This window comes from Trichomycterus rosablanca, chromosome 6 (genome assembly GCF_030014385.1).
Source record: "Trichomycterus rosablanca isolate fTriRos1 chromosome 6, fTriRos1.hap1, whole genome shotgun sequence".
Classification (NCBI taxonomy): Eukaryota; Metazoa; Chordata; class Actinopteri; order Siluriformes; family Trichomycteridae; genus Trichomycterus; species Trichomycterus rosablanca.
In genome coordinates, this window is record NC_085993.1 from 35,575,667 (window position 1) to 35,599,125 (window position 23,459).

General features: G+C 41.6%; 1 protein-coding gene across 3 annotated transcripts in view; it reads right to left on the reverse strand.

Moving 5' to 3' along the window:
* Positions 1-23,459, reverse strand: part of acvr2ab (activin A receptor type 2Ab) — a 105,084-nt gene that overhangs the window by 38,562 nt on the left and 43,063 nt on the right. For 2 of the 3 annotated variants that reach the window (XM_062997782.1, XM_062997783.1), the window contains exons 2-3: positions 2,296-2,503; positions 711-820 (exon numbers count right to left, since the gene is read on the reverse strand). In XM_062997782.1, coding sequence (XP_062853852.1) covers positions 711-820; positions 2,296-2,503 — 318 coding nt within the window. Of the gene's footprint in view, positions 1-710; positions 821-2,295; positions 2,504-18,698; positions 18,742-23,459 lie in introns of those variants that run through there. The other variant, XM_062997784.1, reaches the window with a different exon arrangement.

Genomic DNA, 23,459 nt, shown 5'->3' on the forward strand with positions numbered 1-23,459 from the left:
CGACTGGACTTGTTGCATCCTGAGAGCGACCCATTCATTCACAAATGTTTGTAGAAGCAGTGTGCATGCCTAGGTGCTTGGTTTTATACACCTGTGGCCATGGAAAAGATTGGAACACCTGAAATCAATGATTTGGATGGGTGAGTGAATATTTTTGGCAATATAGCGTATGTCAGACCTGAAAATGAATGTGACATAACTAAGAAAGTTACCTGTTGATGCATGCTCAATAACCCAGGTACACAAATCCACGAAGTTGAATCAGTTCATCTGGACACAAGTTTGTTGTAGAGTTTGTTGTTCTCTACAACAAACTTGTGTCCAGATGAACTGATTCAACTTCGTGGATAAGAAAGTTACCCTTTATTCACCATTTAGGCAACCGGATGAGCATGTTGTCTTTTTTATACCAACATCTGTTCAAGAGTACCTACAGTTATACAATTTAAATGAATAAAATAAAGCTTTTAACTATTTTAAATCTATTTTTTTAATAATACATTTAACATTTTTGATGCTTAGCCGACACCCTTATCTAAAGCAACTTATAGTAAGTACTGTGACAGTATACAATCTAAGCAATTGAGGGTTAAGGGCCTTGCTCAAAGGCCCAACAGAGGCAACCTGGCAATAGTGGGGCTTGAACCGGCACCACCTGAGCCCCCTGGACAGCCATTACTAAAGTAAGTATGTGTGTGTGTGTTACTCACTCGGTACAGCTTGGGTATCTGGGCTGTAGTAAATCTTCTCGTTGCACACGTTGCCTTCACAGCAGCAGAAAAACACATCAGGGCTGTCCTTCCTCTCCACACACTCACTGCTGCAGAGCCAGACACAGACAACAGAGTCAGACAGTTTGCTTTTTAATGCTTAAATCTTCTGCATTTTTGCCATTCAGTGGCTCTTAACTACACAAAGGAGTGAGGACTGTTTCTACATGCATCCTAAGAGTCAGACACCCACACACACACACCCACATTTCCCCTCTCAAGCACTGCATTTCAGTCTGTGATCTTTCAGCACATACATCATTCTATTCCTTCACTCATTATACCCACATCAATCCTTCTATTTCTGTTCAGGCCACAAATTGCTATTCAAACACTTCACAGTAAATTAACCATGACAGGCATGGGGTTGTCAAGGTGATGAGGTGTAACACTACAAACAGTATAAAAAGCCCTTAACAAGCTTCAAGTCAGTTGCTAGGTGGCTAATAAAAGTTAATAGGACGTATGCTCTCGGTAAGGGACACACCAGTACCTAAAAGACTGCTAAATAAATCTATCGGCCACCATACATTTTAAAAGGCTGATGTGTTAGCCGCTCAGGTGGCGCAGCGGTAAAAACACGCGCTGCAACCAGAGCTGGATTCCGGATACATGGTATCGAATCCAGCTCTGCCTTACCGGCTCGAGGCCGAGTGGCTACATGAACAACGATTGGCCGGTTGTTCAGTTGGGGGGAGGGACAAGGGGCCGGAAGTAGGTTTCTCTCTGTCAGAATGGTGCAGTTACGACCTCTGCCGGCTGATTAGAGGCGCCTGCACAAGAGATGAGGAAGGAGTGCTCTTAGGGTGTGTGTCTCCGCATGCAACGCTAGGTGAGCAACACTCGTCAATGTGTAGGTGAAAAAAGGGGATATGGGTTAGCTTCGATCTCCTTGGTCAGGGCAGAGTTCAGCATAGACAGAGAGGAACCATAATGCAAATTGGATAATTGGACACGCTAAAGGGGGAGAAAAAGGGGAGAAAATGCAAAAATGTGTTAGTAGTAACTTGTTTCTGTAACATACACTTCATCCATTGCAGTGATGTATTTTTACCTAAGTAAGGGTGCATTCACATTGCACTGGCTGTGCCTTTGTTTCCTATGGAGTATGACAGTGCTGCTTAGCTTGCCGCTGTGCACTTTTGCCACGTTGAGTGTGTATTGGGGTGCAGATTTTGCCAATGATTTTGCCATTTTCGCACCTGATTGAACTTTGACCGAGTTTGCTGCTGACCTTTTTAAAGCACCTTCAATGAGATGAACTGTTTGAAATGACGCACTCATATTGTCTCATATTCGCACTTTGATAACGTTTTAACACACAGCTTAAGCCAGGCGCTAAGCAATGCAATGGTGAGACACTTCTTAACCTATCTTTACCTAGACACAAATCAGTGAGCTCAAACGCAACCCAATGACAATCTGGTATCTCCCCAAGATGTTTTTATTATATCTCTATTAAAAAACACAATCTGAAATCATTGTTATCTAAAATATGCTTATATAGCCCATCCCTCATTTCTACCTGTCATAGCAGTTGACATCATCGAGCCAGCAGCCCTGTTTGACGATCTCGATGGTTCCAGAGTTGTTCTTCCAGGTGGAGAAACAGTGTCTCCGCTTGTCCTTCTCTCCAGAACACAGCTCGATTCCACTACGGTTGGTTCTTTCTTTTTCCCAGCTTGCATTGTAGAATACACACTCCCGCGTTTCTGAGCGTCCCAGGATCGCTCCTGAAGAAGAGAAAGAGTATGGTTAGGAATAGAATAGAATGCCTTTATTTGTCATATATACATATACAGGTGTGCAGCACAAAAAAATTGTTTCTTCGCATATCCCAGTTTGTTTGGAAGCTGGGGTCAGAGCTGCGGTCAGCCATTGTACAGCGCGCATGGAGAACACAGGGTTAAGGGCCTTGCTCAAAGGCCCAACAGTGGGTGAATGGCAGAGCTGGGATTGAACTCTCAACTAGAGATGGGACGATCGATCGGCTACGAATCGGTATCGGCCGATTTTTAATAAAAATATGCTATCGGCGATATTTCCTAAAAGTAGCCGATCCGATCGTGTGATATATAAAGACCATGTTAAGTTAACAGCTCAGTGGATTGATCCAGACTTTGAGCTACGAAGCACCAACCATCACATCACCATTCATCAACAATCGTACAGAAACCATCGTGAAAGCTCTTACGATGTAATTTTGCTGATTGAAATATTTACTTTAAAAAGATAATTCAACCCGGTCACATCTGAGTCGATTCTATCAGCACGTTATATAAACTCCTGGTTCACTTTGGTAAATCGTAAGCGGTTCTTACTTGTGATGTAGATGAGAACAGAAAACGTTACAGAGCCAATCAGAGGCAAAAGTTTATTCATGACCAAATTCGTTAGTTCAGGATCATCTGCTGAACTTTTAGAAAACTTTTAGCTCCTTAGACGGAACGAGTCTGACTCGGTTACAGATCTGTGGTAATAGCAGTTTAATTAAGCTTTTTAATTAAGCTTTTTAATGTGAGAGTGTCACACAAAATGTTCTGTAGTAGCTGGTGTTTATTTAAAACCACGACATTTAATTAATAACAGTAAACACGGAGAGATAACTGAGAAGAGAAACTTACGCTTCACATAAAAATGAATCAACTCATGAATCAATGAATCACTTATAGCGATACTGTGAACAAAGCGTGCCTTCTAAAGGCACAAACACACACACAAACACACACACACACATAATCCCCCCCCCCCCCCGATCGGAATCGATGTCCCTGAAAGGAGATCGGAATCGGTGCCAAAAACCCCGATCGGTCCATCTCTACTCTCAACCTATTGCTTGATAGCCCAAAGCTCCACCCACTAGGCTCCACCAAAGTCAATTTGAACTTCACTGAAGTTAGAAGTCAAGAATACAGGTACATTAAATTGATATGCATTGGCACACACTTTTTAATCACTGAATTTAGGTGTTTTATTTAGTCCCATTGCCACAGGTGTATAAAATCAATCACCTAGCCATGAATTCTGCCTTTACAAACATTTGTGAAAGAATGGATTGTACCTAAAAAGCTCACTAAACTCCAGTGTGGTATTGTAAAAGCTTCGTGAATTTTTTTCTCCTCCGAAATATTCTACAATCAACTGTTAATTATATGATTAAAAATAATCATTTAGGAGTCACATCAACTAAATCAAGAAGCTGAGGCGCATAGTACATAAAAGTCAGGGTTCCAAACCTCCTCTGGCATTAAAATCAGCACAAAAACTGTGTGTTGAGAGTATTGTTGGGTGTGTTTGATAGGGTTAAGTTTAGAGCTCTGTGTGGGCCAGTCAAGTTCTTCCAACACCAAACACCTTTGGGATGAACTAGAATGGAGCTTGTGAGCCAGGCCCTCTCATCCAACATTAGCGTCTGACTTTATTGACTTTAGTGTCTTTGCTGTTTTGAAAGAAAGGGCAAAAAATCCCACAGACACACACCAAAATCTTGCAGAAAGCTATGCCTGAAGAGTGGAAGCTGTTATGGAGTGGAGGGAACCAACTCCATAATAATGCCTATGGATTTAGAATGGATGCCATAAAAGCTCCTGTAGGTGGGATGTGCAGGTGTCCCAATACATTTGTCCATACAGTGTATGTTTTCTACTCAGAAATGTCTCCGCAGTCTTTTATCTAAATTAATTAATGGGTATTAAACATTTAACTATTTATGTTGTACTTTATACTCTAAGGAATGGTGTCTCAAGTAGGAATGTTCAAAGAAATCAATGTTCGTTACTAACTGTGTAAAATCTACATTCTGACAGCTGAACTGGTTCTGCTAACAGTGTTCACATCACTCCTCTGTTTCTTTTTTTTGCATTTTTCCCCCAATTTTCCTCCTAATCTAGTCATATCCAATTACCCGATTGCATTACGCACAACCCCTGCCCACAGTATCCCCTGTCCCTGTGCAGGTGCCATTAATCAGCCAGCAGGTCGTAATTGCATCAGTTATGAGGAATCCCCTCTGGCACACTCCCACTCAGGTAGGCACCCAGCCTGCCGGTAGCAGAGCTGAGATTTGAACCGACGAGTTGAAGTCGGTTCTGCTAGCATGTTTCACCGCTGCACCACCTGAGCGTCAGTGAAGTGTTTTTTATTTATTTTGATGGGGAGCTATAAGCTTATCGATTATCAGAAATGGCCAAAATCTGCACCCCTAATACACACACTGTTATTTATGTTGTTATTTGTTTTTTCTTAAGGGTTCTTTTTTTAATTGTATGTTGGCCCAGATGTTGGCAGAATTAACTCAGAAATTTCAAGTCTAGCGTTGCTTTGCTAACATTACAGGTACATAAATACAATAAATTTTGGGTGCACCAAATAGAGCAGCAGTAGTATGGGTGCAGCAAAGCATCAAAATCTTAAAAACCTGGGGTGGATACCATCATTTGCCACTGTTTGCAAGGAGTGTGTCATATTCCTCCTCGCTCATTAACTTGTACTCGTACTCGCAAACGAGGCTCCGATACTAAACATCCGATACCGTGTGCCTAGTGCACGTTGCTGCGTTATGCGTAGTTCACACTACACGATTTTTGCCCTGATTTTCGCTCGGCGATTGGTCGGCGCTAGATTTGCCGGCTTGGGAGCAACTCGCCGTTCGCTCGGCGATCAAAACTCGGCTCTCGATCGCTAAGTGTGAACTATCCAACATCTCGATCCGACCGGCTCACCGAGCGCTCGAGTTTTCTAGCACGTCAGATATCTGATCTCAGATGTGCGACTGAGAATGAGTGACATGTCGAACAGCCAATGAGAACGCAGGATACGGTGTGAGGGGAAACGCAGGAGAGGAGTGTAAACAGGTGGGACAGGGGGATAATATAGTTTATATCAGAATACACCGGCACACACACACGTTTTACAGTATTTCTGACCTGATCGTTCTCTACAAAACATAACAACAAAACACCAACACTGCAAAAATATTTATTAACCTCCAACTCACTACAGAACAATCCATACTATTCGTGTGGCCAAATCCACTCAGATTCATTTATTTTTCCTCCTTGATTTCATCACATCAGCGCACAAACACTTTGATCACTCGCTACTTGTTGACGTGCATTTTTGGACGTGGTATCATTAAACTTCTCGTCACTTCTCACGTGTGTTTTTGTTTAAAAAAAAAAAAACGGTATTCTAAATAGGTATTGGTATCGGCAAGTACAAAAATACATGTACTTGTACTCGGTTGGGAAAAAATTGTATCGATGCATCCCTAGTTATAACTATGGGGTTTCACTTAGATGAGGATGTCTATTTGAATCCCTAAGTTGATACATATTCCTTATATATTTTTAAAGTTAGATAAAATATTGTCCACTTTTCTCTGTGCATGTAATATACAGGGGTTGGACAATGAAACTGAAACACCTGTCATTTTAGTGTGGGAGGTTTCATGGCTACATTGGACCAGTCTGGTGGCCAATCTTCATTAATTGCACATTGCACCAGTAAGAGCAGAGTGTGAAGGTTCAATTAGCAGGGTAAGAGCACAGTTTTGCTCAAAATATTGCAATGCACACAACATTATGGGTGACATACCAGAGTTCAAAAGAGGACAAATTGTTGGTGCACGTCTTGCTGGCGCATCTGTGACCAAGACAGCAAGTCTTTGTGATGTATCAAGAGCCACGGTATCCAGGGTAATGTCAGCATACCACCAAGAAGGACAAACCACATCCAACAGGATTAACTGTGGACGCAAGAGGAAGCTGTCTGAAAGGGATGTTCGGGTGCTAACCCGGATTGTATCCAAAAAACATAAAACCACGGCTGCCCAAATCACGGCAGAATTAAATGTGCCCCTCAACTCTCCTGTTTCCACCAGAACTGTCCGTCGGGAGCTCCACAGGGTCAATATACACGGCCGGGCTGCTATAGCCAAACCTTTGGTCACTCGTGCCAATGCCAAACGTCGGTTTCAATGGTGCAAGGAGCGCAAATCTTGGGCTGTGGACAATGTGAAACATGTATTGTTCTCTGATGAGTCCACCTTTACTGTTTTCCCCACATCCGGGAGAGTTACGGTGTGGAGAAGCCCCAAAGAAGCGTACCACCCAGACTGTTGCATGCCCAGAGTGAAGCATGGGGGTGGATCAGTGATGGTTTGGGCTGCCATATCATGGCATTCCCTTGGCCCAATACTTGTGCTAGATGGGCGCGTCACTGCCAAGGACTACCGAACCATTCTGGAGGACCATGTGCATCCAATGGTTCAAACATTGTAGCCTGAAGGCGGTGCCGTGTATCAGGATGACAATGCACCAATACACACAGCAAGACTGGTGAAAGATTGGTTTGATGAACATGAAAGTGAAGTTGAACATCTCCCATGGCCTGCACAGTCACCAGATCTAAATATTATTGAGCCACTTTTGCAAGAAGAATGGCTTAAAATCCCTCTGACCACTGTGCAGGACTTGTATATGTCATTTCCAAGACGAATTGACGCTGTATTGGCCGCAAAAGGAGGCCCTACACCATACTAATAAATTACTGTGGTCTAAAACCAGGTGTTTCAGTTTCATTGTCCAACCCCTGTATGTAATATTCTAACATCAGATTAAATCAACAAACATTACAGTAGGGTTAGATAACTGTTGATTTAAATAAACATGCCCATCCCTAACACACCTAAACACTTGTAATTAATACAGCCTGACCCAGCTTATGCTCCAACAACCTGTTCACCGCTGACTTCCTGAACACTCCTCCACAATGAGTTAACACAATATCATTACTCAAACATGATGTGTGTCACCTACCAAACACAACAATCTGTTCAATTCATTATCCTGAATGAATAACAACTACAGGTCAAACACAGGCTAAACAGGACCAAACAGAGAGAGAGAGAGAGAGCGCGCGCACGAGAGAGAGAGAGCGACATTTAATTTTCATCATTTACCAGTAGTCAGGCTTTGCACAAACATGCAAACTGCCACACCTTTGAAACACATGTATGTATCTTATATATACATTCATACATACATTCACACATACATCCATACACACACACATAATTATATATTATATATATACATTGTCACTATTATCTTTGTACACCAAGATTTAGGCGGTATATCCAATTTTTCATGGCAGATCTGCTTTTGATCAGTGAGCCTGGATGGTGTGAGCATGTGTAAAATGCCATCTTCGGGTCTCTTCACGTATGTTCGATGGGAGCTTTGACTGGGCCACTTTAGGATGTTCAGAGACTTGCCCAAAGCCACTTAGTCTTGTTTTTGTGTTCGTCTAATGTAGCCTCGTGGTTAAGGTAGTGGACTAATAATCAGAAGGTCACTGGTTAAAGCCCCACCACTACAGGGTTGCTGCTGTTGGGCCCCTAAGCAAGGCCTTTAACCCTCAATTGCTTAGACTGTATGCTGTCACAGTATTGTAAGTCGCTTTGGATGAAGGCATCTGCTAAATGCTAAAAATGTAAATGTTTGACAGAACAAACTCATATTAACTAATTAAATGCTTCTTCCTATTTTAGATATATAACCCTGTTTAGTATTACTTTACACAACAAACATACCATGGCATTTTCCTTTAGTCAAACACTATAATGGAGATTGGTGAGTGACTCTCCGTGCACTATACAGATCTCCATATGAACCTGCCTCATGCAGGTGAAAAGAAGTGTCGCAGGGGCGCATTAGTCACTGCCCTCCTTAGTCAGGAGTGGAGGTCAGCAGCAGTAGTGGACAAGAATGTGATCAGGTAATTGGATATGATTGATAGATTGGGAGGAAAATTGGAAAAAAAAATGCATTATAAAAAGAAATGTATAATATTCAGGTTATGTTAATACACTAGTCATGCAGTTAGTATACCAGACTACAGTCACAAACACAGCTTTGTCACACCCCCACTCGTTAATCAACAGCTAAAATAAAATAAAAAAGTCCAACTCCAAGGAAGAAACCTGACAGGCTACATAAAGTCACTGTTCACGCCGATTTATAGTTTAAAGCCAGCGAATAAACCAGTCTGCAGTAAAAGAATAGAAAAGCAAAAACTGCCGGTAATCTAGATTTAAGAATGATGGGCGTGCCAACGTGAACCAATAAACCATCTACCAATAAAGGCACAGCCCTTGTCTCAAAAACTATTTTATTCAAACTCCATCCTATTTACAACCGCCATCATAAACATCATCGCCACAGCAACGCATCATTAATCAGCACAACCACAAGCATGAACAAGATCTTGCTCGTCTTTCAATTACACCCAACGCTAATCCTGAGGAATTAACATAATCCTGCACCACTACATGCCCCATTCATAAGGGCCGACATAAAAACACCATCACTCTGGAACCTGAAGCATCCGGTGTTTGGTCTCATCAGCTTTTCTCTAGCTGCTTGTGGCTAACCGCTGAAGTTTTGAAGCAAAGACACGGAGAGTACAAAGGAGCTCACAGAGAAAACAACTCCTCTGCAATGTACTCCTCTAATATTTATATATTTTTATGTCATGTTGAATTGTCACATTTACTGAAGGAATGCAAAGTGGACACAGAAAGTATTTAGTCCCCTATGACCTTGTGGACACTTTCTGTTATGGATTTGATTTTAAATAAAAATAACTGGCATTTTTTACCCATAAAGTCAGAATGAATCACTCAATGCTTAAGTGAAAACGTCAACGTCAACAATAAAAAAAATACTGATAGCTCTTATTCACCAAAGCATTTAGACTATATTCAGTACTTTGACTTGGCATGTGTAGCCTAGCGGTTAAGCGCTGGTTCAAGCCCTACCACTGCCAGGCTGCCACTGTTGGGCCCGTGAGCAAGGCCCTTAGCCCTCGATTGCTTAGACAATGTATTGTCACAGTACTTAGGATAAAAGTAGGATAAATGCAGAAAATTTAAATGTACCTTGCAAAAAGTCTCTGCTGTTAGAAGTGCCACTATAGCATGATGCTGCCACCACCATGTTTCACAGTATGGATGGTATTGCCAAAGAGTTTAGTTTTTATCTCATCACACCAGAGAATCCTTTCCTCATGTTGCCTGAGTCCTTTACATGCCGTTACAGTTCACTCCATGTGAACTGTCATATGCTTTTTACTGAACAGTGGCTTTTGTCATGCCAAATACCACAAAGAGCTCATTTATGGAGTGCTGCAGAGACGATCGTCTGTCCAACAGGTTCTTCCATCTCTGCACAGGACATTTAAAGCTCTTTTAGAGTGACCCTTGACAAAGGCTATTCTTGCCCAGATTCCAAATTTGCCTTAACAGTCAAATTTAGGAAGGTTTAAGGTTGTGACAAGCTTCTTTTATTTCAAAATTGAGGCTACTGTGGCCCTGAAAACACTCAAAGCCTTAGATATTGTCTTATATGCTTGCTCTGATTTACTCCTTGCCACAATTTGATTTGCTTTTTGTCCTGACAATTCAGTAAGTTGTGGTCTTTTTTAAACCCGGGTTCCAAAGTATGTCTAAATACTTCAAATTGCAACAAGTGGACTCCAAATGTGTTCTAGACACATCTCAGAGATAATTAAACCATTAAAGTTAAATTTCATGAGACATGAGATTAGTAATGAAGTAACCAGTCATTAAGCATAGAACAATATAAAAGCCTACTGATGGTAGTAACTTCTAATATTATTAACATAAATGACTACAAGGAAAACACTATAGTACGACTATTTAAAGCACTGTTTACTTAACTAAAACTCTGAATGGGTCAATTTTTTTGTTCGATTTAATTAACTGTTAATACACAGTAGTTTACAAATATAGCTTTAGCTTTTGTTGTTTGTTTCTAAAAATAATCATATTTTTATGGTAGTGGTCATGATTACTAGAGTTCCAGTATAATGATAACTGTACTAACATAACTTATTGGTAAAACACAAGTTTTACCAAACTCTGAACCAAATACTATTGTTTTTTTTACAGAAATACTGAGTCAAAGCAACATGCTTTATACACATTAAAGCAATGTAAGCTCTGATCCAAATACTTAGTTGCTAGATGAACTACTAAATTCACGAGAAAATGCGCTTAATTTCACGGACCTTGTTTTTCAAAAATCAAAGATTTCAAGGATTTTTAAAGACAAGAGCCACATTTCACAGCAGTCATTAAATAAAATCACAGAATAAATAGAAGCTACAATACACAACACAGCCTACCTTAACGGCTGAATGTAAACCTAGAACATCCAGCGACGATGCGAGGCTCTGTCTCAAATACAAAAAATACTCGTCAGTGTTTTAACACCCCCCCTCTCTGCATCTACAGAATTGGTTGATCGTTTTTCAAACTCAGTTACCTGAGTAGTGTTTTTAGCTGCTTTAGACTTCGACATCTTGGACATTTTGACTAAGCAATTACTATCTGAATTGCCGTTGGATTGCTAAGACCACCAAATTAACCAGTAAACGTGAGACACTTGAATGCTATGTGAATGAAAAACGTTAAATCGCTAAAGGCAAACATTAAATTATGAATTTCAAAGCAAATTTTACATAGGAAACTACCCATTTCACGGCCGTAAATTAGGTAGGGCCTAAAATAATGTATGAAATGGGCACATAAGTTTTAACAATTTACATAGCATACATTGAGCTTTTTTCATCTATGCAAAAAAGAGGTATTGTGCAGAAAAAAAGATGACTGCAACTCATCATTTATTTCATTTGATTTGATGCCAGGTCCTTAATTCTCCAGAAGGACCTGGCATCAAACACAGCGGCGGGTTGATTTGTATCCTCAGAGATTATGATTTAGTTGGTTTGCATACAGTGGATTACTGATATATTAAAACATAAATAAGCAAAAATGAGATGTGATTTAATTCTTATTTTTATCCAATTTTCAACATTAGCTCTTTTTTACTGAGAAAAATAATATTAGTGATTCATGTTGTTATTATTTCAGATCTTCTTCATGTATGATTTCATTTGCTGTAGTTGTTTGTAGTTTAGAGATGTGAACAACAACAGACACTTTGATAAAATAACCAACCAACCAACTGAGAAAAACACTAAACTGAGTACACAGAGCCATTTAGAAATCAGCCTTGGATGAATAATTAAATGAACCCTTGTTTGTTTAATAAAACAAGTCCAGAAAGCCCATTTAAAGATGCTTAGCAACATCCTGCTTCCCTAACGCCACCAGCAAGACACAATAAAGCTTTTTTATAGAGCTAAACTCAGTATTAGCCAGCAGACAACCTGCTCCCCTCCCTCTGAAAGGCAGCAGAGTGGTTTGTTGGTGAGACTACTGGAAGGTCGATTATGGAGGACTCCACTTAGTCTGGGAGCAGATTCTTTTAACAGTGCCGGCTGTATGAAACTGCTCTGCTCACTGTCCCAAATATCAGTGCACACCAATCAGCAATGACTAACCTTAACAAAAATGTCACAAAGACTGGATTTCATCTCCTAAAATGATCCAAAATTATGAAACTGATGGCTAGTTAACATACACTATATTACCAAGAGTATTAGCTCGTCTGCCTTCACACGCATATGAACTTCAGTGACATCCCATCTTCTTCATAATCCATAGGATTTAATATGATGTCGGCCCACCCTTTGCAGCTATAACAGCTTCAACTCTTCTGGGAAGGCTTTCCACAAGGTTTAGGAGTGTGTTTATGGTCGTTTTTGATCATTCTTCCAGACCAGAAGCGCATTTGTGAGGTCAGACAGATGTTGGATGGGAAGGCCTGGCTCACAGTCTCCGCTCTAATTCATCCCAAAGGTGTTCTATCGGTTTGAGGTCAGGACTCTGTGCAGGCCAGTCAAGTTCTTCGACACCAAACTTGCTCATCCATGTCTTTATGGACCTTGTGCTTTGTGCACTGGTGTGCAGTCATGTTGGAACAGGAAGGGGACATCCCCAAACTGTTCCCACAAAGTTGGGAGCATGAAATTGTATAAAATCTCTTGGTATGCTGCAGCATTAAGAGTTCCTTTCACTGGAACTAAGGGGCCGAGCCCGACTCCTGAAAAACAACACCACACCATAATCCCCCCTCCACCAAACTTTACACTTGCCACAATGCAGTCAGACAAGTACCGTTCTCCTGGCAACCGCCAAACCCAGACTCGTCCATCGGATTGCCGGACGTAGAAGCGTGATTCGTCACTCCAGAGAACACGTCTCCACTGCTCTAGAGTCCAGCGGCGACGTGCTTTACACCACTGCATCCGATGCTTTGCATTGCGCTTGGTGATGTAAGGCTTGGATGCAGCTGCTCGGCCATGGAAACCCATTCCATGAAGCTCTCTACACACTGTTCTTGAGCTAATCTGAAGGCCACAGGAAGTTTGGAGGTCTGTAGTGATTGACTCTGCAGAAAGTTGCCGACCTCTTTAGTCAAAAGAGCATTTGTCTGGTTGGGCACTGATGTTGGTCAAGAAAGCCTCAATTGAAGCACCAGTTTATTCTTAAGCTGTTCAGTGGCTGTGATGACTTGAATATCAGCGTGTAAATAGTGTAAGAAGCCATGGAGGCATATGACTTCACCAGCAAACAAGTGTATATAGAATAAAACAGAGGGACCATGTACCGAACCCTGTGGGACTCTGGTTGTCTTACCATACAAAAATTTGGGGGGTGTATTGTAGGAAGCTATCCCCTGTCATGCTGAACAAGGTTGAACAGGGTGCACAGGAGAATGAGAATACTTTATGCTTGATGTTAAGTTAGCTAAGGCACTTTTCCCACTTGCCAAATCTGGTATTATAAGTTATTATAAACACAGCGAGTGAGGCGCCCAGGTGACGCAGCGGGATAATCCACTAGCACACCAGCCAAACTTCTGGGCTCCCAGGTTTGAATCTTGACTCTGCTACCGGTGGGCAGGGCGCCCTCTAGCAGGCACAATTGACTAATCCCTGCAGCAGACAAAATTGTCTTCCAGGGTGAGAATAAGAAAGGATTGGTGGACTGCGCACACATCAGAGGGAGTGTGTGTCAGGTGAACATAAACCCTTCTCGCACATCATCGGGGTCCCCAGAAGCAGACTGGCTACACTAAACTGGGAGAAAAATGCATTAAAAAAAAAAAGAGCGAGTGTAGTGATAATGGAGTTGCCAGTGCTGAGATCTTCTCGGAGCTATTTCTTGATTAAGAATGTATTCATTACTGCCAGAGGCCTCAGACTGAGGGGATTAACTCTGCTTCATGGAACTGCCATTATCTGAATTACAGTAGGAATGTACAGGAATGCCTGGCAGCATGTCAAAAGGACAAACTTCAATAGGCTTGTGGCTAAGAGCCACTTGAAAAGCTTTAATAAAGCTCAGTGTAAAAGTATGACTACAACAAATAAGAACAACCTCATTTGAGGTCCAGGAAAACTTGTTTTGTAACTAGATTAACATACTTTTAAATATATTCTTTCTATTACAGTTGGTATAAATACATGTTAAAATCTGTTTACACATTCAGACAATCCCTGTTGGTGCAAACTCAAACCCAAAACTGTTTCATGTGTGAAACTGAAACGTCAGCATAAGTGTCCTCATTTATACTGCTCAATCACCTGATTACTTAGCCAGGCAGTCATTACTCTCCCTTAAAGCACTGGTCATTCAAAAAGAGCTCTTTACTATGGAACAGACATACACCGATCAGCCATAACATTAAAACCACCTTCTTGTTTCTACACTCACTGTCCATTTTATCAGCTCCACTTACCATATAGGAGCACTTTGTAGTTCTACAATGACTGACTGTAGTCCATCTGTTTCTCTACATACATTTTTAGCCTGCTTTCACCCTGTTCTTCAATGGTCAGGACCCCCACAGAGAAGGTATTATTTATGTGGTGGTGGTGTGTTCGTGTGTGTTGTGCTGGTATGAGTGGATCAGACACAGCAGCGCTGCTGGAGTTTTTAAATACCGTGTCCTACCTAGTTGGTCCACCTTGTAGATGTAAAGTCAGAGACGATCGCTCATCTATTGCTGCTGTTTGAGTTGGTCATCTTCTAGACCTTCATCAGTGGTCACAGGATGCTGTTGGCTGGATATTTTTGGTTGGTGGACTATTCTCAGTCCAGCAGGGACAGTGAGGTGTTTAAAAACTCCATCAGCACTGCTGTCTTATCCCTCATATCAGCACAACACACACTAACACACCACCACCATGTCAGTGTCCCTGCAGTGCTGAGAATGATCCACCACCCAAATAATACCTGCTCTGTAGTGGTCCTGGAAGAGTCCTGACCATTGAAGAACAGCATGGAAGGGGGCTAACAAAGTATGCAGACAAACAGATGGACTACAAGTCAGTAATTGTAGAACTACAAAGTGCTTCTATATGGTAAGTGGAGCTGATAAAATGGACAGTGAGTGTAGAAACAAAGAGGTGGTTTTAATGTTATGGCTGATCGGTGTATGTCCAAAATGTGCACATCCCACTGATTTTGTGATCCTGCACCAAATCAATCCTAACCTCTCAAAAAAGCCCCAAATCCCAGATAACCAAACTGAAGCTCTCTTCATTCGAACACATTATGAGAAGAACCAATTCATTGGAAAAGACAATTATGTTTGGAAGTGTTGAAGGTAAAAGAGGAAGAGGACGTCCAGCAAGAAAAAGCACAATTACAGAAATATAAACAAGCCACTAAAAAGCTGGAAGTCCCAAACAGAAAACAAGTACTGGAGAAACACTATCCATGTGGTCACTAGGAGCTGGAATCAACACACCTACTTTTTAAAATGCATTTTTCCCCTTTTTCTCCCAATTCAGCATAGCCAAGCCACTGCTGGGGACCCCTATGGCATCCAAGGAGGGTGTACATTCGCCTGACACACACTCCCTCTGACATGTGCGCAGTTGGATTTGCACGCAAGCTCGGCTTCGCACACACCCCGATCTCTGCGCTTCTCCACTTGCTGTACAGGCGCCCTGGGCAACCAAGGTCCTTACACAGTGTTGATATCCCCACCCCTTAGTCCGGTCTTTCCCACTCGGCAGACTGGAGGCCAATTTCGTCTTCTGCAGGCATTAGCCAACTGTGCCTGCTAGAGGGCGCTCAGTCGACCGTTAGCATAACACAACTACTTAACATTTAGAAGCACACTTAAAACATGTTGTTTGGGAAAAGCACTTTCCTGTTCCAGAAAGATTGTACAGAAAGACAGATCCATAAACATTGAATAGCCACAAACTGCAACTTTGGGACTTAATATTTTCAGTACTACCAGTAACATCATGACACTTGGTGCCAATTTAGTACCAAAGCAAAAGCACATGCCTCATTGAGCACATGCCTTAATTTTTTATCTCGGTCAATAAAATAAATAGGGACCAATTACTATACATATCAAAATGCAGCAATAAAACAGTATTTTACCCATCAATTGCATTATTGTTTTCAGAAAAGGCCCTATTTAAGTTTGTTCTGAGTAAAAAAAGCAAATTATGAAGACATAGAATTAGCTCCATCAGCTCATAATAACGGCCACTTTGTTTGCACATATAGCCTAAAGACATTTGTTTTATTTTTGGGTTTCCTATGCTATGATGTAAGAACATTACAATGTGCTCAGTACAATGTTTTATGTTAGAAAAAGTTTTGTACACACCAGTTTGTTAATAATGTCAATGATTAACCAGATCATTTAAAAAAGTCATTTAAATTCATTCCCAACAGCTGATACTTATTTCAATTAGGAGGGCAGCTACAGATTTCTACAGAGAAAGAACATCGATTTAAAACACACCCCGCTTGTTATGAACAGTTTGCTAGTGACTTATGATCTACATTTTGAAAGCTGAAATGGTTTTGCCACGTTCACACTATGTCACACTGTTTTTATCCATAAAAAATAAAGATTTGTTAGTATAAAACTCATTGCTTTTTGTATTTTTTTCATTTTAATGTGACTTTTTAAACTTGTTGGTTATTGGTTGGCAAAATCTGCATCACTACCATATACAGTGGTACCTTGTAACTCGGCGTCCTCTAAACTCAAAATCTTTGAAACACTCTTCGTCAAGAAATTTGTACCCTTAAACTCAACGTTTCCCTTAAACTCAACGTGCATGTAAACAAAGGGGTAAGCATTATAATGCATTAACATGAGTAGCGGCAAAACCGCTTTTGCCCTGCTGTACTGTTGTTTTCTATTAAGTATGACGGTGCTGCTTAGTTTGCCATTGCACTTTTGCTGCGTTATTAATTTTTAAATGTCTTTCAATTATATTTCAGTGTTATTATATTACGTCTGTGTTATTTTCAGTGTATAAGTGTCAAAAACAACCCCATTATTTTACATTAGCCTAAAATATATGCAGTTCCACAGGACCGTGGAACACATTAACAGGTTTCCCATTAGGGCTGAAACGATTCCTCAAGAAACTCGAGTAATTCGATTAATAAACATCATCGATTCAAATTCTTCGCATCAAGGCATCATTTAATCCATACAACTAAATACAGCTCACGGTGTTTCGCACGGACTTTCACAACGCGTTCACGCTGTGTGCAAGTGACGTGAAGAAGCCGAGGGCTGCGTCCGAAATCTCACACTTAAACAGTACTTAACAGTACTTAAACCGGGTACTTTTCGTGTACAGTTCAATGAATACTACGTATTTGGACACGCTCGCCGCTCCTGCGTACTGTTCAGTATGAAAGTGCGATTTGAAACGCAGACGAGATTTGATAACGCGGACTGCAAAATGGAGAGAGAGAGAGAGAGAGAGAGAGAGAGAGAGAGAGAGAGAGAGAGAGAGAGAGAGAGAGAGAGAGAGAGAGAATAGCGAGGGGCGAACAGAGGAGACTGGACAGAGAAAACCACAGAAAGTTTAAGGTCATTTTGAGCTGAAAAAAACGAAAACTCAGAACAACATCCACACCATCACAGCGTCTTGTTGATACGCTGACTTTCCTTCATTGCAACCACCACACGGTTTTTTGAAGGCTTAGGCAAACACACACGTACACGCACACAAACGCCAAGTCTACCTTATCTAGGAGATACAATCCTGACAGAACCTCCTACAAATGCCACAAAGCCTCCCAACAACACATTAAAGGTTTATGTTCTGCGTGAGCTTTAGCTGAAACTTTTAGTTCTGAAAGTTGCACAAATTAGAGGCAATGTTTATGTATTAGTGTTTATTATTATTTATGCCTTAGTTTTAGGTTGCCTGTTTACATTTTAAATGGAATTTGATTTATTTTTGATGTATTTGTTTTTGCATTTCAATAATGTTCTCTTTAAACTGTCCTGTATGCAAGGAATAAAAATGTGCAGTTTGCTTTAAGAGACACGTCTTATTTAATCTTATATGTATTTATTTTTGCTCTTTATTAAAGCAAAAGTATTTCTTACCCGATTACTCGATTAATCGCTGGAATAATCGACAGAATACTCGATTAAAAAAATAATCGATAGCTGCAGCCCTATTTCCCATACAACCTTACTGGAAAAAATACCTTAAAACTCAATGTCTTTTAAACTTGACTCCACTCCCAGAACCAACGAACGTCGAGTTCTAAGGTACCACTGTACGTACCACTGTTGTTTTACTGCTTACCTTTTAATTAGAAAGTCAACTAAACTTGCAAATGTTTGAACAATGGTCAAATTTTACATGACTGGACTGAGTACCACAGACGGGCTCACACGTTCTCACCACATATTTTGAAATATATGTTCAAAACTTATTAGCCTAGCACTGAGGAACCAACATTTCTGCCATCCCTACCTTTGTTGTCATATTTAAAGCAACAGTTTTAACAATGTGAGTAATAAATAACAGATTAGCTTTTACTCTTTGTAGGCCACGAGTGCCTTATAAAGTTCTATATTTAGGCACAGAACTACTGTAACACCTTGCCTCATCGCTTAAAGCTGAGAGGTAATGAAGACGTACCCATCTGTTCTTGGTATGCCCATTACAGGCTCTGGCTCGTCCCTGCACTCTGTTGTTGTCTCCTTCGTTTGGCTTGTAGCAGAGGAAACAGGATTAAGTGAAAGGGAAGTGCTTTGACAAACAGCCAGGGTGTCTCATTCACTTTCTGGCCGCACCAGATTTAAAGACAAGGACGATGCCACACTGACTGCTGATGAAGACTCGGCTTGGCAGATCTTTGAGCGATGGAGGGGAGATGAAGTTGCCGAACTTGTATTTTACCCACCCTGAGTACACTATGTGGGTGAGGAAGTGACAAAACCATTTATAAATGACGGGTGTGGCTGCTTTTGCAGGCCGGTGTTAAATATTTTAGAATGGCTTCTGATAGTGTTGCACATTAGTGTGGCATTTCCTTAGAGCCTGAATGTTACATGAAAAGGGGGTGATAGAACCCTACAATGCCTGTTTCAATTTTCCTTTAAAGTTAGCACCCGAAATATTGGGATAATTTGGTAATATGACCATTGTTTTTTCTATATCATTCAGCTGTAATGTAAACCCTATTAGGTTAAGGTTTAGGACATGACCAATGTGAGAGAAAAGGAAAAGGCATGGTACAGCAATAAGATCACGGTCATTTTTGGCATTTATGATCTGTCGGCTTTTTAAGCAATGTAATCACCTGTACCAATTCCATTTATTCTTCAATATAGCTTTAAATCAGCAACAGGTTGGGAATCACAGGTTCTGTCTAAAAACCTATTAAAGCTTCCATGCTGCCTACTGCCTACCTAGAAACCAAAAAACCTCTTTACCTAAGTAGAGAGGATTCTAATCAGCCATTAAACTTATAGGGCAGGTTATTTGGACACGCTACTTAAACAGCAATTACGGCGATTACATTAACACAGTTTTTGCTTACTATGACTTTCCAAGTCGTCAGATCGCTGTACTGGATCTCTTGTAATCGGGAGTCTTTCAAGTTGGTGTTGTTTTCACACTACACGACTGATCGGTGACAGGGGGTTTCACACGACACCATCTATCACCAACTGGAATCGCAGGCGAGCTTCTCTGGTCTCCCAAAATACGTTTTGTCACAAAAAAACGAACGCGAGAAGTGACGAGGAGTTTAATGACACCACGTCCACAGAAGCACGGCAACAAGTAGCGAGCGATCAAAGTTTGTGCGCTGATGTGCAGTGTAAAATCAAGGAGAAAAAATAAATGAAACTGAGTTGATGTGGCCACGTGAACAGCAGGGATTGTTCTATAGTGAGTTGGAGGTTAATAATTATTTTTTGCAATGCAATGTTGGTGTTATGTTTTGTAGAGAATAAGGTCAGAAATACTGTAAAACTTGTGTGTGTGCCGATGTATTCTGATATATACAGGGGTTGGACAAAATAACTGAAACACCTGGTTTTAGACCACAGTAATTTATTAGTATGGTGTAGGGCCTCCTTTTGCAGCCAATACAGCGTCAATTCGTCTTGGAAATGACATATACAAGTCCTGCACAGTGGTCAGAGGGATTTTAAGCCATTCTTCTTGCAGGATAGTGGCCAGGTCACTACGTGATGCTGGTGGAGGAAAACGTTTCCTGACTCGCTTCTCCAAAACACCCCAAAGTGGCTCAATAATATTTAGATCTGGTGACTGTGCAGGCCATGGGAGATGTTCAACTTCACTTTCATGTTCATCAAACCAATCTTTCACCAGTCTTGCTGTGTGTATTGGTGCATTGTCATCCTGATACACGGCACCGCCATTGGATGCACATGGTCCTCCAGAATGGTTCGGTAGTCCTTGGCAGTGACGCGCCCATCTAGCACAAGTATTGGGCCAAGGGAATGCCATGATATGGCAGCCCAAACCATCACTGATCCACCCCCATGCTTCACTCTGGGCATGCAACAGTCTGGGTGGTACGCTTCTTTGGGGCTTCTCCACACCGTAACTCTCCCGGATGTGGGGAAAACAGTAAAGGTGGACTCATCAGAGAACAATACATGTTTCACATTGTCCACAGCCCAAGATTTGCGCTCCTTGCACCATTGAAACCGACGTTTGGCATTGGCACGAGTGACCAAAGGTTTGGCTATAGCAGCCCGGCCGTGTATATTGACCCTGTGGAGCTCCCGACGGACAGTTCTGGTGGAAACAGGAGAGTTGAGGTGCACATTTAATTCTGCCGTGATTTGGGCAGCCGTGGTTTTATGTTTTTTGGATACAATCCGGGTTTGCACCCGAACATCCCTTTCAGACAGCTTCCTCTTGCGTCCACAGTTAATCCTGTTGGATGTGGTTTGTCCTTCTTGGTGGTATGCTGACATTACCCTGGATACCGTGGCTCTTGATACATCACAAAGACTTGCTGTCTTGGTCACAGATGCGGCAGCAAGACGTGCACCAACAATTTGTCCTCTTTTGAACTCTGGTATGTCACCCATAATGTTGTGTGCATTGCAATATTTTGAGCAAAACTGTGCTCTTACCCTGCTAATTGAACCTTCACACTCTGCTCTTACTGGTGCAATGTGCAATTAATGAAGATTGGCCACCAGACTGGTCCAATTTAGCCATGAAACCTACCACACTAAAATGACAGGTGTTTCAGTTATTTTGTCCAACCCCTGTACATTACACCCCTGTTCCACCTTTTTACAACTCCTCCTCACACCGTATCTTGCGTTCTCATTGGCTGTTCGACATAGCACTCATTGCCAGTTGGGAGACCAAATATTTGACATGCTAGATAGCTCTCTTTGGCGAGCCGCTTGGATTGAGTTGTTGAGTAGTTCACACATAGCGATTGAGAGCCGAGTTTCGATCGGCTGAGTCGCTCCCAAGCCGGCAAATCCAGCGCCGACCAATCGGCGAGCGAAAATCAGGGCAGAAATTGTGTAGTGTGAACTAGGCATAAGCCAACACAGTTAGCCTAAGGCCATTCAAACTAATGACCTGAGGCGACACAACCGGCTAGCGGTTAAATTGTCACTGACAAGCCCAAATTTGCAAATAAATGACACTTGTACACCTTTATACAAATTAAAAATCAATTAGAATGTATTTACATTTGAAAAGAACTCCGTTTGTTGCTCCACATTCATCCAACATATTGTCTTTTTTGTGAGAAAATTTGTGCCACACTGAATGCTGGGATTGCCTTCACTGCTAATGAAGCATTGGATGATCCCTCGTCATTTAGTCAGTTTACAGCTTTGAAATAAGGCACCTCAGTAGGCAGCATTTTAAGGTATGTAAAAATTTAGACAGCCTTCTTCTCAGGAGTGTGTACAGGATGATGTAAAATGCCTTCTAAGCAGAGAGTTCACTAGGTTTTCAGACAGACCCATAAACACAAATCATGCCTGACAGTGACTAGAAGCAAAGATGAAACCCAGGTTACCACAAATGTGGAGCCTCACCCTCACACTATCTGATGTGCCATCCTTTATTGGCGAGATAGGGAGGCACGGTGGCTTAATAGGTAGCACTGTTGTCTCATAGCAAGAAGGTCCTGGGTACGATTCCCAGGTGAAGTGGTCCAGGTTCTATCTGTGTGGAGTTTGCATGTTCTCCCTGTGTCTGCGTAGGTTTTCTCCGGGAGCTCTGGTTTCCTCCCACAGTCCAAAGACATGCAAGTGATCAAAATTGTCAGTGACTGTATTTGACTTTGAACTTGGGCTGATGAATCTTGTCTCACAAGATCTCACAAACCTAAGTTATAAACCAGGACTGGCTGATTAGAAACACCACCCTGGTTTACACAGCCAGCAAATTAATCAATTCTGCATTCAGCTCCAAAGAAAGTGTCTGTGTGTCATAATAGAGGAAGAGCTATGACTCTCATTAAAGTGAAACAGAGCAGCTGACATCTTGGCATCATTTAAGATCTTCCGTCAGTCAAACCTGCCAAAATAAGGCAATTAAGAGTCAGTCATTAGGCCACACGCAAATCAAAACAAAGTCTGGGATGCCCACACACTGACGAGTGGCCTAAAACCCAGTCAAAGCCAGTAAAAGCCCCCAGTAAAAGGTAAAGCATTTACCAGCACCGGTTTCACTTATTCTGAGAAAATGTCGCTGGGTTGGTGTTCTGTGTTCTGACTCCAGCGTACATACAGAACTCTGGGTTTCATTTCAGACAGAAATAGAGACAGCGAGAGAAGAAAGGACGATGGTGAGAGAGGTGGGGATTGTATTACAACAACTGGTGGAGAGGGGACGAGCGCTGGGAAAAAGAAATCTCAGAGCTGTTTAAGGTTTCTGCTGACAGACATCTTTGACCACGCTCAATAATTCAACAAGCTCAAAAGACTTCCATTCAAATCAGCAGGGCAGCACTGTAAATTCACAAAAGCATTCCAGAGAAAGAGAGAGAGAGAGAGAGAGAGAGAGAGAGAGAGAGAGAGAGCTAAAGACAATCATAAAGGCAGCTGAATGTTCACTTCTAAGTTCTGAAAAGAACATCATGTTTTTTCCATAAATGGCTCCTTGACCATTAATATACTCAAACCACTTTAAAGTCCAACTGACGCATCAGCTATAGTATCACACAAATAGCCTCATTACCTTCTGTAACCTGCTCACATGCTGGAAACCCTCAATGTAGGGACAGTGGTAGCCTAGTGGGTAGAGCTTTGGGCTATCAATTGAAAGGTTGAGAGTTTGAATCCCGGCTCTGCCATGCTGCCACTGTTGGGCCCTTGAGCAAGGCCCATAACCCTCTCCGCTCCAGGGGTGTCGTACAGTGGCTGACCCCAGCTTCTAAAC